The sequence below is a fragment of the Ricinus communis genome, chromosome 1 (genome assembly GCF_019578655.1).
Source record: "Ricinus communis isolate WT05 ecotype wild-type chromosome 1, ASM1957865v1, whole genome shotgun sequence".
In the NCBI taxonomy this organism is placed as follows: domain Eukaryota; kingdom Viridiplantae; phylum Streptophyta; class Magnoliopsida; order Malpighiales; family Euphorbiaceae; genus Ricinus; species Ricinus communis.
Window position 1 is genome coordinate 3,525,297 of NC_063256.1, and position 13,715 is coordinate 3,539,011.

The 13,715-nt window shown below is 33.6% G+C and overlaps 2 protein-coding genes across 2 annotated transcripts; both read left to right on the forward strand.

Moving 5' to 3' along the window:
* Nucleotides 1-358: 358 nt before the first annotated feature.
* Nucleotides 359-3,192, forward strand: LOC8289131 (UDP-glucose 6-dehydrogenase 4). Its single transcript, XM_002512058.4, has 2 exons — nucleotides 359-553; nucleotides 1,481-3,192. The coding sequence occupies exon 2, from the start codon at nucleotides 1,506-1,508 to the stop codon at nucleotides 2,946-2,948; it is 1,443 nt and encodes a 480-aa protein (XP_002512104.2). The 5' UTR covers nucleotides 359-553; nucleotides 1,481-1,505; the 3' UTR covers nucleotides 2,949-3,192.
* Nucleotides 3,193-7,480: 4,288 nt separating this feature from the next.
* Nucleotides 7,481-10,165, forward strand: LOC8289133. The gene has a single exon (XM_002512060.4). It carries the CDS (start codon nucleotides 8,378-8,380, stop codon nucleotides 9,935-9,937), a length of 1,560 nt encoding a protein of 519 aa, XP_002512106.2. The 5' UTR covers nucleotides 7,481-8,377; the 3' UTR covers nucleotides 9,938-10,165.
* The last annotated feature ends 3,550 nt before the right edge of the window (nucleotides 10,166-13,715 follow it).

Consider the following 13,715-nt stretch of genomic DNA (forward strand, 5'->3'; position numbering starts at 1 on the left):
TAATTATTTTTTCGACTCAATTTGATATTTTCTGTCTACTTCAATATTTAATTACCTTTTCGTTTCTAATTACTAATTCAATGAATGATTATCAAAAATATTTATTTTATTTATTTTATTATTTTGAAAAAAGTAAAAATATTTATTAAAAAATAAAAATCATTCAATCCATATGAACTGAAAGTAAATTATGTGTTTAAAATAGGGAAAGATATCTTTTATTGATTAAAAAAAATGTCATATTTTTACTTTAGAATCGTAACTTTCTATAAGGAAATCAAATTAAAAAAGGTGATAAAAAATTAATAATAATAGCTAAAAAATCTACATCTCTAATTCAGCTGCAGACTATCAAATTCGCACATTATTATTAGGCTAATAGGTGACACGAACCTGAGTGGTTAGATCATGGAAGCCTGGTTGGTGCATGTGCAGTGTATATATAAAAGGAAGGGTCTTTGAATCTTGAGCCCCTCATTCTTCGGCGAAATACCTTTCTCTCTTCTTCCTCTTCTTCTTCTTCTGCATCTTTCTTTTACAAGAGGACTGCAAGGTAAAGATTTGATCTTCTGGATCCGCTCTTACTCTTTGATCTTTTATTGCTTGTTTGTGCATGTTCTGGCTCATGGGCATTTTTGTTTTGGTGTTTGGTGATATGGGTTGTGTTTGTATTCGGTAGTTGGCATCTTGAGAGTTTATGGTACAATTTCACTTGGAATAAACAGATCTGTATTTGTATGCATATCCATCATATTTGTTTGTTGTGGATCTAGTAGCTGAATTTGCTAAATTCTAGTTCTTTTCAGTACCACCAGAGCTTTTTGGAACACGACTAAGTAAGCACATTACAGTTAATTGGTGTTTGGTGATATGGTTTGTGTTTGTATTCAGTAGCTGGCTTCTTGAAAGTTTAGGTTCGGGTGTGGTAAAATTTCATCTGGAATAAACAGATCTATAGTTGTTACTTTGTTTGCATATCCATCATGTTTGCTTGTTGTGGATCTAGTAGCTGAATTTGCTAAATTCTGGTTCTTTTCAATATCGCCAAAATTTTGGGGTTGTGGAACTAGTTTAGATAAGCACATTACAATTGGAATTGCATAGATTTTTTCAAAACTTCAGTTGCTTTAATTATCAAACTGGGATCTGTCATTTTTAGGCAACGGAGTCTATAGATCTAAAGTTTTGATCGCTATTTCTCTCCAGAAGTACTTATTAGTATTATATTTTTGTGTCTTTGATTAGAATTCTTTTTGAGTATTTGTATGGTCTACGTTGTTCAGCACTACTTTATTGAATCTCATAGTGCAAAATCCTAGTATAGAGTAAGAATTTGTCATTGAAGATCTATTCGCTTTCTGTAGTCGGGTAGATTGATGCTTGCTTTCAGGGTTTGGTGTTTAACAAGTTTCTATCTCATTATATCATACCTCTCAAAATAAACATGCTCTGAGCTTGATGTTTTTGGTTCTTGTTTTAGGCGATCCATTTTATAGCATATAAAAATGGTGAAGATTTGTTGTATTGGAGCTGGCTATGTTGGTGGCCCTACCATGGCTGTGATTGCACTAAAGTGTCCAGAAATTGAAGTAGCTGTAGTTGACATTTCTGTGGTACGAATCAATGCCTGGAATAGTGACCAACTCCCCATTTATGAGCCAGGCCTTGATGATGTGGTGAAGGAGCGACGAGGAAAAAACCTTTTCTTTAGCACTGATGTTGAGAAGCATGTTTCGGAGGCTGATATCGTCTTTGTATCAGTTAACACCCCAACCAAAACCCAAGGTCTCGGAGCTGGTAAAGCAGCTGACTTGACTTATTGGGAGAGTGCTGCTAGAATGATTGCAGATGTGTCAAAATCGGACAAAATTGTTGTCGAGAAATCAACAGTTCCTGTGAAAACAGCTGAGGCAATTGAAAAGATTTTGATGCACAACAGCAAAGGTATCAACTTTCAGATTCTCTCTAACCCGGAGTTCCTTGCTGAGGGAACTGCCATCGAAGACCTTTTCAAGCCAGACCGTGTTCTTATTGGTGGTAGGGAGACTCCAGAAGGACAAAAAGCAATTCAAGCACTGAAAGACGTTTATGCCCATTGGGTCCCTGTGGAACAGATCATATGCACCAATCTCTGGTCTGCCGAGCTCTCGAAACTCGCTGCAAATGCCTTTTTGGCACAAAGGATTTCCTCTGTGAATGCTATGTCAGCTCTGTGTGAGGCCACCGGTGCAGATGTAACCCAAGTGTCACATGCTGTTGGTAAGGACACAAGAATCGGGCCTAAGTTCTTGAATGCCAGCGTAGGATTTGGTGGATCTTGTTTCCAGAAAGATATCTTGAACTTGGTCTATATTTGTGAGTGCAATGGCCTTCCTGAGGTTGCAAATTACTGGAAACAGGTTATTAAGGTGAATGACTACCAAAAGAATCGTTTCGTGAATCGGGTGGTTTCTTCTATGTTTAACACAGTTTCAGGTAAGAAAATTGCAATTTTGGGATTTGCTTTTAAGAAAGACACAGGTGATACGAGGGAGACCCCAGCTATTGATGTTTGTAACGGCTTGTTGGGTGACAAAGCACAATTGAGCATCTATGACCCACAGGTTTCGCATGACCAGATTCAGAGGGATCTCTCTATGAAGAAATTTGATTGGGATCATCCCATTCATCTCCAGCCAATGAGCCCGTCAACAGTCAAGCAAGTTAGTCATGCTTGGGATCCTTATGAGGCAACAAAAGGTGCTCACGGTATCTGCATCTTGACCGAGTGGGATGAGTTCAAATCTCTTGATTATCAGAAGATTTATGATAACATGCAGAAGCCTGCATTTGTATTTGATGGGCGAAATGTCGTGGATGCTGATAAACTGAGGAGGATCGGGTTTATTGTTTATGCCATTGGTAAGCCACTTGATCCATGGCTGAAGGACATGCCTGCTATTGCATAAATTCCTAACTGCACGACATGAAATGGCTCGTGACCAGTTGTCTTGTATAAGTTTTTATGGTTTTTTTTTTTTCCCGATCTTTGGTCTTTAGCTTATGCTGTTATTTTGCAATTCAGTTGATTATTATTTTGTAAGGAATCCGATAACACAATCATGTTCGGATCCTCTTGATTAGGAGCAGATCTGAGTGTGATGTTCTTTTTGGTTTTATGTAATAAAAGCAGAAACTTGAGAAATTATACTACCCAGTGTCTATATGTTTTGCTTAGTGTTGTGATGGGTATGGGAAAATTCGAAACAGGCAGTGGGAATTGTGATACAATATAAGAGGATGAGGATCAGATGATACTATTTCTAAAGAGCTGAAATCTATTTCTGCTCTTTTAATTTTCAGTAAATCAACCAAATTACTGACATGTATTTAGAAAGGATAAGAAGACGGTCGAGTAATGGTAATCTGTTTTTAATGTGTTTCTATTCATATCTCGTATGGAATTGAAAAATCAAATTGAATCAAATCAACACTACTTAACGGTAAGAAGAGAGAAATTAAAAAAAAAAAAAAAAAAGAATTATTTGTTTTTATATATATTAGGAAGGGTGTATCTCGACATACTTTGTGAGAGACCTGGCTAATAAGACGGGAGGAACAAGTTACCGGTAACTTAGTCTGATATGTGTTTGGATGATGGTTAGATTATGTTGCTTTTGTACTTGTGACCCGCGTCGTCACCCAGAAAGATACTGTTAATAAATCACCATCCAAATTTACTTTTCGTTAAAATGCCTCAGCTAAGGAAGCTTGAGCCAGAGTGAGAGAATGCTAGTTCTTGAGTAGGAGCATCTTTTGCTAGAAGTAAAACAGAAAATACCATCTACTTTGACCCACTTAAGAGAAGATGGAGACTAAATTAGTAATGCACAGGAACATCGAGGGTGCAGTTATTGTGGTGGGCTTCTGACACCGTAAGAGTGAGCAACTGCTCCAAGTTGGTGAGACTCAGAGATCCCAGCAATTTTTCAACTGCAGCAGCAGGAGGTATTAATTTTATTTCGTTTCTATGGCAGAAATTGAACGTAGGAATGCCTTTCTTTCTTACCCTGCCCCAAGTATGACTCCAGCATCTTGATTTCTATAGGAGACAAAAAAAACCTTCAATTTTGAGAGCCGATTGATTGTTTTGCAAGCTATCGGCAGAGTTTATTTAGTTTCGTTATGCAGTTGTGGACTTGTATAGTGTTGGATTGTGCTTTGCTGAGCATTACTGCTGCTGCAATCCCTGATATCAGTTTACTGTGTGAGAGAGAGAGGTATGTATATGATAAATTCACATTGCTTTACAGGAATTGGTTACAGATTATTGAGATGAATTGGGGTAAGGCTCCGAATGAAGGTCAGTATTGAAGCATTCTTATGATTCTAAATTAACTACAAATCTAAACATTGTAATTTGAAATCTTAGATCCGCCCCGCCAATGTCAGTATTTGTTTATGTGAAATTGTTCACCAACCATAGTTTTCTTTCTTTCTCTACCACTACAGCTTGTTCATGTGATCCTTTCTTTTTAATTTGTTATGTCCTCCATTTTGGATAGAGAGTGGGTCTGTGTTTCTTTCTAATTTTAGTTTTTTTGCAGGATTTAAACATCATTCTTCTATCACACCAATCATAAGGCAGCTTATGTAATTTCCCAAATATAGTGGCCATCTCCATTCATCATAACTCTATGCATTGATTTTTAATATTTTTATATTCTGAAATTTTTTTAAAATGGATGGAATGCAGAGGTAATTACAATTATCTATAAGATTTACCCTATTCTACACTTTCATCCTTATATTTATAAAAGCGTTCGCAGTCTATATAGGTATTTATTAGTAGAGTGTGAAATTTAAAAAAAAAAAAAAAAAAAAAAGAAGAGAAAGAGACAGTACGGTGGATTTGTTCATTAACTTCTTATTCTATTTAGTAAATTAAGTGGCAATATTTCATACTATAAAATACTTTAATGTTTGATAGAAATAACGTTTTAAATGTTGTATATTTGGACTAACAATTAACTAATAAGAAAGCTATTTTATTGAATGAATAAATATGAAGTATTATTTTTCTAAAAAAACATTAAAAAAATGCAAAATAAACCTTAAGAGATATATTTATAATTTTTCCTTAATTACCCTTTAAGGCCCTAATTCTCTTTCAGACACTCCCTTTAAACTACTAGCATAGCAAATTCAGATTATATTCCATGAGTATGCACTTTCTCGATGAATCAAGAAGCGATCCAATTGATCTTTTTATTTGCAAGAATTAAAAAAGATATCGAATTTAATTTTTTTATTTTTATTATTACCATCCACTAGCTATTAAATAGCTCATTAACATTCAATGAATTAAAAGGAGAGGAGGTACTTGGTTTGTTCTTATGTTCAAAGTCAATGCTGGCAGTGATGTTGAGATTTTCATTTGAGTAAAAGTTTATCATTTTGGGCAACAGCCATTTAAAAATAGAGAAAAGAAGCCATTTGCCAACTACAATATGACCAATTAATTCCCAATAAATTGACAAAGTTCCAAATGCTGCTGTTTATCAAGCGGGTTTTACTTCAATTCAAGGATCTTCCTCCCTTTTTCTCTTTCTTAATCAACTTCACCCTCCAACTCCTTACTATTACTCTAAATTTTAAGGGTGGGACTAAAATCCACCTTTTAACCTTTTTCTATTATTTTCACTTAAAATTTATCCTTTTTAATATTTTTTAAGAGAATGAATTGTATTTTCTATATCTAATAAAAAATAATCTTAAGACTAAACTTGACAAATAAATAATTAATTACTAATAATAATATTTAAAAAATTATAGATTCTTCTATTTTTATTTTATTTAAATTTTTTCATCTAAAAGTGAACTTTAATCCAAAATAATTCAAAAAAGTTAAGACGAGTTATTCAACTCTTCCCTCAAATCTCTAGAGAACTATTTAAATCTTAGCGCCACGTAATAAATAATTTTTGCTAGTTTTTCATCCCAAAAAAAAAAGAAAAAAGAAATTCTTATTTTGATTTAACTTTTCAGCCTCTCTTTTAAATAGAATATATGTTAGGGCTAAATATATGAGCCACACTAATATGGGAAAATAACTATTACTTCACAAGAACTTTTATCATTATTATTAACAAATAGAAATGTAAATATTAATTTGCCTATCAACACTCATCAATACTGATAAATAAATAAATAATTGAAACGGTGATAATTAATTAGAATTTTAACATTTCAAAGCTTATGTTGGATGAAAAGAAAAAAATGGAAAGAAAAAGGCAGATTAAAAATAAAATAATTATATTTTCAAAATTGTTTCTTTAAGTGAAGGAAAATAATTAAAGAAAGATAAAATTTAACTATTTTCTGGATTGCACCCAAGTTAGATTTAGGTATTTTATATTTATTACTTATTTAATTATTAAATATAAAACATACGAAATAGGTAAAATAATATTTTAAAAAAGATTTGAAAAATTAACTTACTATTATTCTCTGGCCAAAATATAAAAAATAGGGTGCATCGTAGCTCATGGGTGAAAATTTGATATAATTTATCTTTCTTATCCAAACATAGAAAATCACTTGTATTTTATTATTATACTCTGTGTTAATCCAGACTTTTTTTGGCTTAGTTTAGTTTAGTTTAGTTTTGTAGCTGCATTGATCATTTCATATTCCCAAACAAAGTGTAAGAGATTAACAAACAAAAAAAAGGTTTAAAATAATGAGAAAGTGCAATTGACAAGGAGATCACTACAAAGGTGGGTTGACTTGATCAAACCAAATAAACTGAAGAAGTGAGGTGAATAATTAGTAGCAAAAACACACTTAATTATTTTTTGTTACAAAATAATAATCCATGGAAATTAGTAACACGTAACTTGTCAGGTGTTGTTTGTGATCTAAAAACTAAGCGTATATAAAGGGTTTTTGCCTTCTCTTAAGGATTTGACTGTTGACTTCAATTCACCTTTATGGAATGGAAGTACATTCCCCATTTCTTTTCTCTTTTCTTCCATATCATAACACTAATTTGTGATGATGGGGTCATGGAAATTGAATGAACCCTTTTATTTATTTTCTTTACCTTAATTTCTTTTATAGTTTTGAGTTTTCATTTAAGAAAAAGAATTATCACTTTTATGGCAGAAAGTATCAACTCTTTAATGGTTAAAATTATATAAATATAATCGATTCTATTCAACTTGAATACGAGAGTATCTTAATTTTCAAAATGATTAGAGGCGTTATTTTAACTATGAAATTTAGTTGTGGGCAGTGTATTCACAAGTATGCATTATGATTGTTGAATTGAAGGAAAGCATGAGCTAAGTATTGGATCAGCGAACTATTAGATTACTTAGAGCATAGGCTGTGTGGAAGCTGAAAAGGGAAGTCAGACTCCTACTCCTAGCAAATGTACAAGGAAAAATGAGGAAGCTAAGAGCCAAAATGATTTAATGAGACTTTGATAATGTGTAAAGAAATTGTTAAGAGTCCCATTGGAGAATTAGGGGAGAGGGGAATTAACGGTTGGAGATTCTGACCTTTCACTTGTGTTTGTTTGTTTGAGCTTACAAAAGAAAAAAGAAGACAAAGTAAGGCATAGTTTGGATGCTCAAAAGTAAAGAGTATTGTTATTGCAGTATCTACTAAATCCTCATTCCTTGGGATCTCAAATTAAAAACAAAAAGAAAAAAGAAAATATATAGTCCAAAAGTGAATCCTGACCGTCCAATATAATACCGAATGGTTCTCACTTGAGTACACGTGCTGCCTATCTTTTCTTTTTTTTCTTGCCTTTTTAATGTTTTGCTTCCATGCATGGAATTCTCCTCCAACTAGAGCACAAAAACAAAAGAGAGAGAAATCAAATAAAAAGAAACAGAAAGAGTCATGGTTTTGCTTTGATTCTTCTTTTATACAGGCTTCTTCATCGCCATCATTAGCGACCCTCTTCAATCAAGACTTAAACTTTTGATTTTTCTTAAAAACAAAAAAAAAAAAAAAAAAAAAAAAAAACCTTTCAAGAGAGAGTCTAAATGTGTGTACTTGAGAAATGTGGATTTGAAGGAGGCTTCTTTTGGTGGGTCTGATCTTGTTGTGTACTTCACAGAAATAAAAACTGTCACATCTTTCGACGCTTTTGATTCTCCTGATCAATCACTAATGGTAAAGCAATAAATTGGTGATCTCTTGATCTGTTTTTATCACTCTGCTTCTTGATCTAGGGGATTTGATTTTGCTCCTGCTCTGTGTTTTTTGCTAATCATGAAAATGCGGGCATTTTTCGACAAGAGTTTGAGGTAAGATTTTAAGTTACTGATCTTGCTTGCTTTCTTTGCTGGGTAGTTTTTAGTTTTGTGCAATTAGATCAATCATGGAACCAAATGCAAAAAAGAAATTGTTCATTTGTAAGTTCTGCAACAAGAGGTACCCTTGCGGCAAGTCACTGGGAGGTCATATCAGGATCCACTTGAATGGGAATGGCAATGGATATGGGAATTCAACTGATATAGAAGAGGAGGATATGAAGCTCAATACTAGCAAGAGTTTTGCTGCTGCTAATGTAAGCAATAGCAAGCAGGAACTTGAGCTTGAAGCTGGTGCCCGGTCTGGTTATGGTCTTAGAGAAAACCCCAAGAAAACTAAGAGGTTTATGGCTGATTCAAGCAAGGGTAATTTGCTGCAAGAGAAAGTATGCAAGGAATGTGGAAAAGGGTTTCAATCGTTGAAAGCTCTTTGTGGGCATATGGCTTGTCACTCCAAGAACAGCTTTGAAGATCAATCAGAGACTACTGAGAAGCTGAAAGATCAAGTTTTTGATAGCCAATCAGATACTGAGACGTCATCAGCTCCAAGTAAGAGAAGGAGATCCAAAAGAATGAGGTACAAGGCTATTGGTGTTTACTCTTCTTCGTTGTCATTAGTAAATGGTTCGTTATCTTCTGCTTCTGATGTTGAGCAAGAGCAAGAAGAGGTAGCTAAGTGTTTGATGATGTTGTCTAAGGACTCTGGTTTTAAAGGTTGTTTTAGTTCAGTTGCAGATTCCTCAGATAATTCTGTTGTTTTAGAGACTAAATCATCATCTCCTAAATTGAGAATTAGTGTAAAGAACGGCGTTAGTTGTGTGTATAATGGTAATGGGATTTTGGAGATAAAGAAAGCAAAGCAGCACGAAGTTATGTCCGTTGGAAATGAGTACTCTGAGAATTCTGATTCTGGCTATTTTAAGAATGGACCTAAAAAGGTTGAATCTGATATTTCTGTTCATGGGTTTACTGGGATCGACGAATTCAAGAAGCAAAAGATGGAATTTGGTTCTAGATTTGAAGATGGCTTCAGTCCTGAATTGGGGAAAAGATTAAGCAGGGTTAGGCGTATTAAAACAGAATTAGGGAAGGATCTGATTGAGGAAGACGGATACGGTGAAACTGATGGAGCTTCATTTAAGTATGACTCAAGGAAGAGAGACAAGAGAAATGATCCCGAATTGCTTAGCAACATTGCTTCAAAAACATGCATTGGGGTACAAAGGACCAGGCATAGAAGGACTAATGGTTGCAGCGAATCAATGTACGGAAGCGGTGAGAATAGCATCGAGACTGACTGTGCTCCTAGTCCTTTGCCTAGTCATAATAAAAAGAGCCAATCTTGCAATGGGAAAACTGCAATTGAGCAGAAGTTATCAGGCAGTGTAGAGAAAAAATTGAGCTTGAGAAAAGGCAAAATACATGAATGTCCATTTTGCTTTAAGGTTTTCAGGTCAGGTCAAGCTTTGGGCGGTCATAAGAGGTCCCATTTTGTTGGAGGTGCTCAGGATAGAACTCTGGTGATTAATCAACAAGTTTCTGAAATTTCAATGCCTGCGCTAATTGATCTCAATCTTCCTGCTCCAGTGGAAGAAGATGCAAACGGGTACTATATACCATCATGGTAAGAGAAAAAAAAAAAAAAAAAAGAAATCTCGAGTTTCTGCAAGTGGGTAAATCTGCTCTCTAGTGGCAACCTCATTGATGAAGATGCCAGTTATGCTTAGAGTGTACAGGAAGGTTGGTGAATGTTTTTGTTTCTTTTGCTTCAGATTCAAGGATGTCTTATTCTTACAGAAGGTAACTGTTCCAATTGTTGCTTATGAAAATGTGAGAAGCATCATTTTTATTTTTAATTTTTTAAAACTTTTGCTTTAAATTTATAGGAGGCCCTTTTGCTTTGGTAAACATAGATAACAATATTTTGAATTCCAAGTTCCTTTATTTCCTTAAATTCTTTACTGTTAATCTTCCATGAAAGATTCTTTGAATGCTATGGGTAATGCAAACCTTCAATTCAAAGTTAAAAGACTTAAATTTTCACCTTTTGAAGCCACTTAAAAACAAATCAAATGTATGATTGGGAAGCCAAAAAATAAAGTAGTAATAGTATCTCCAACTGAAACTAATGGGCAAGTTATTGAATTGTCTGTGCTGTTGTTAGTCTATGCTTCCTAAAAGATTCACGGAACACCTGCTTTGCTTTTATGGGGAGAAGATTAAAAAATGAAAAGAAAAGAAAAGTGCTGTTCTAAAATTGGGAGAGAAGTTTCCTTTTCAATTTACAAACTCAACTTTAAGCCCTGTTTTTTCACATTTTGTTTTCTACTGCTCAAAATTAATATTTTCTTGCATTCAACTCCAAACAAAGATCTCTTGGGAAAGTACACTTAAATGTGAATTGAATAATAAATCCAATGGCAACATCCAAAGCATGTCTCTAACTGCCAACTATAGTTAGCCCTTCCAATGAAACCCATTTATTTGAGGGCGAAAAAGAATTATGGGAAAAACTACAGAAAAACAAGGGGAAAGAACAACAATATGCCATGGTTGGGCCCTTTTTTTCTCAACTTTTATTTTATTTTTATAAAATCAATTTATGTGATTGATTCGGTTAGTAAAAATTAAATATATTGTTTGCACGGTTAATTTGTTGGTATAATATTCATGTTGCATGTATTTTGTTGATATGATCAATTGGTTTGATGTGATGCATTCTCTATTTATACCATACTTTTCTCTTCTTTCATGTAAGTGCACCCATTAGTAAAGTAAATAATATTATGGTAATATATGACCGAATAAACCACATTAATTAATTTATTTATTTATTAAGGAAAAATAGGAAATTAATAATTGACCAAATCATTAACAATTTTTTGCGCTTTTTCCTAAAATTATTTATGACTAAATCTGTATATACAGAACTCGTACTCTTTTAATTTGCCTTATTACTTTAGCCCCATTTTGGACTTAGGTGGCAAAAATATTTTTATTTTAATTTCTTAAAAATAAATTGCTAAAAAAAATAATTCATAAAAGTCAATTTATTAAAATAAAACATCGAATAGCAGTCCAAACAGGGCCGCTATTTAAGTGTTAGTGAAGGAGAAACGGTGGCGTTTAGTCTGTGGAACAGTGAAATCTCGTTGCTTTTTTATTAGTTAGCACTTCCAGTGAATTAGGGAGGGGACCACTTCTGAAAGGAGAATATGTTGTTGTAAAGTGGTTTGGTATGCAAGGCTCGATTGGTTTATGTGGGTGAAGATTCAGTAGCAATCAAAATCCTGTTCTTTTCTTTTCTTTTCTTTTCTTTTATGTGTTAAGGTGGTTTTGGTTTGTTTAGTTTAGTGGCCTACCATTATCCTTAAGGAATTGAGATCCTCTCTTGTTACCTGTTTCTAGCTGGTATGCTTGTCGGTTTCATCATGCGAATGCAGCTTATTCAAGCTAACATTACCTTTCCATTTTACCCCATGATTCATAGCTTTCTACCTTACCATCCTATTTTGGACATTTCAGCCTATATGTCCAACACCCAACTGTTCATATGTTATCAAACAACCATTTAATGGTAAATGAGCTTTTAAAAAATAATTTACAATGTTATTCGGTATCCCTTTGTGGCGTGGTGGTAATGCTCCTTTCAAGGGTTGGACCCCCTTCTCCAATGGGCGAGGGAGGCTATGGAATTCCCTGCTTTGAGGGCACAGGACTAGGCCCCATGGCGGTTGGCCGGTATTGGCAAAAGACAATGTTGTTGATGTGAGAGAGTTATAAGAGACAGAGGTAGGATCACTGGTATCAGTTGTTTTTCAAAGTTCATAAGTCAGCTTTGCATCAGATTTGCTAATTGATCAACTCCAGTATCTTATGCTCTAACACTCAACTGCCATCATTTTATCTTTTAATGCTAACAAAGAGCAAAAAAACCATGATTTAGCATAACTATTTAATGTACTAAATTCTTTATTAATTTATTTGATAAACTGCTTTTATCAAATATCTTTCTTGAAAAGGAAAATACCAAATGGAATTTTTAAAGATCAAACAAAATAAATCTAAAAAAGTAATTTTGAGTTTTGGCCTTACTCTTATATTTCAATGTTTTCTTTTCACTTTTATCTCTGCTATTAATCAATATTTTGAGTCAAGAGCTTCGTGGAAAAGAAGAGAGAACTGATCACATACAGTTTGAATTGACTCAAAAGTTAAGTCTTGAGTCTCCTTCTTGTGCTTATCTGAAATAAAAATACAACTCTAGAAGTATTATAAAGCTTGAGTCTCCTTATTGCTTATTTCCAAGACTAAACCCTTCTGTGGTGGTTACAGCATTTGTATTGCGTGAGGTAAATGGAATATGTACTGCCAAACTAAACCAAACCAAACCAATCAATTTCACATAAGACTTCTTTTTCCTGTACATTTCCTACGTAACATTATATCCCACATTGAGCTTGAGATTGAGCAAATGCTGAAGAGCTTCAGTTTCAGTCCCACATATATAAGACACATTAATTTTATCATCAGTAATGATTCCCCATTTACATAAAAGCTATAACGAGGAATATGTCCAGCAGCCACCCCACCACCGCAACTTTAAACCACCTGACTTTTCTGAATTTAGGTCCGAGAAGCTCTAGACTGACACTGAACCCAAAACATCAGAATCCTGCTGTTTAGGTTCCTCTGACCAGAATAACTTCTGCCTTTAACAAATTTTCCCAACTCTAGTTAAAAGTCAAATACGTCCAATTTAAATTTGTTAAATGTAAAATAATATTAGATTTTTAAGTTTTTTAATTGACTTATAAAAATTAAAAAGAATGTTTATTTTATTAATTTACTAATACAATATCTAGTGACATGTTATATAAAAATGTGTTTAGTAAAATTTAAAATTCGAAGAGTTGCTAATGAAATAAATATTATTTTTAATTTTTATGATTTAATTAAAATCTAAAAATTTAAATGTTATTTCACTTTCTTAAAAAATTTAAATTGGATGTATTTGACTCTTGGAAACAAGTTTAAGGGATTATTTATTGAAAAGTTTAAATTGAATGTATTTAATCCTTAAATATAAGTTCATTAACGCTTTGTCTTTTTATCACCGGCCTAAATAATTGGTAACAAGAGATAAAAAGTGTTGATACAGTACCGTGCTCCATGCATAATTTTGAATGCCAAAACATTTAATCATTCACATACATTTGATAGATAGCTGCGAGTTCACGCATTGAATCAATTGTCAAATATAAAGTGTAATACTAAATTTGTGTGAAATGCAAGGGAAACAAATTCTATATCTAGTTGACTTCAGCCAGATTAATACCAAAGTTGCTACCAGACAATGGATTTCAACCAGAACAATGTGGCCTCTTCCCGAATGCCATTCTCTAA

What these genes read in the sequence shown, in the direction of transcription:
- LOC8289133 (XM_002512060.4), top strand. Translation starts at nt 8,378, where the DNA reads ATGGAACCAAATGCAAAAAAGAAATTGTTCATTTGTAAGTTCTGCAAC.
- LOC8289131 (XM_002512058.4), top strand. Translation starts at nt 1,506, where the DNA reads ATGGTGAAGATTTGTTGTATTGGAGCTGGCTATGTTGGTGGCCCTACC.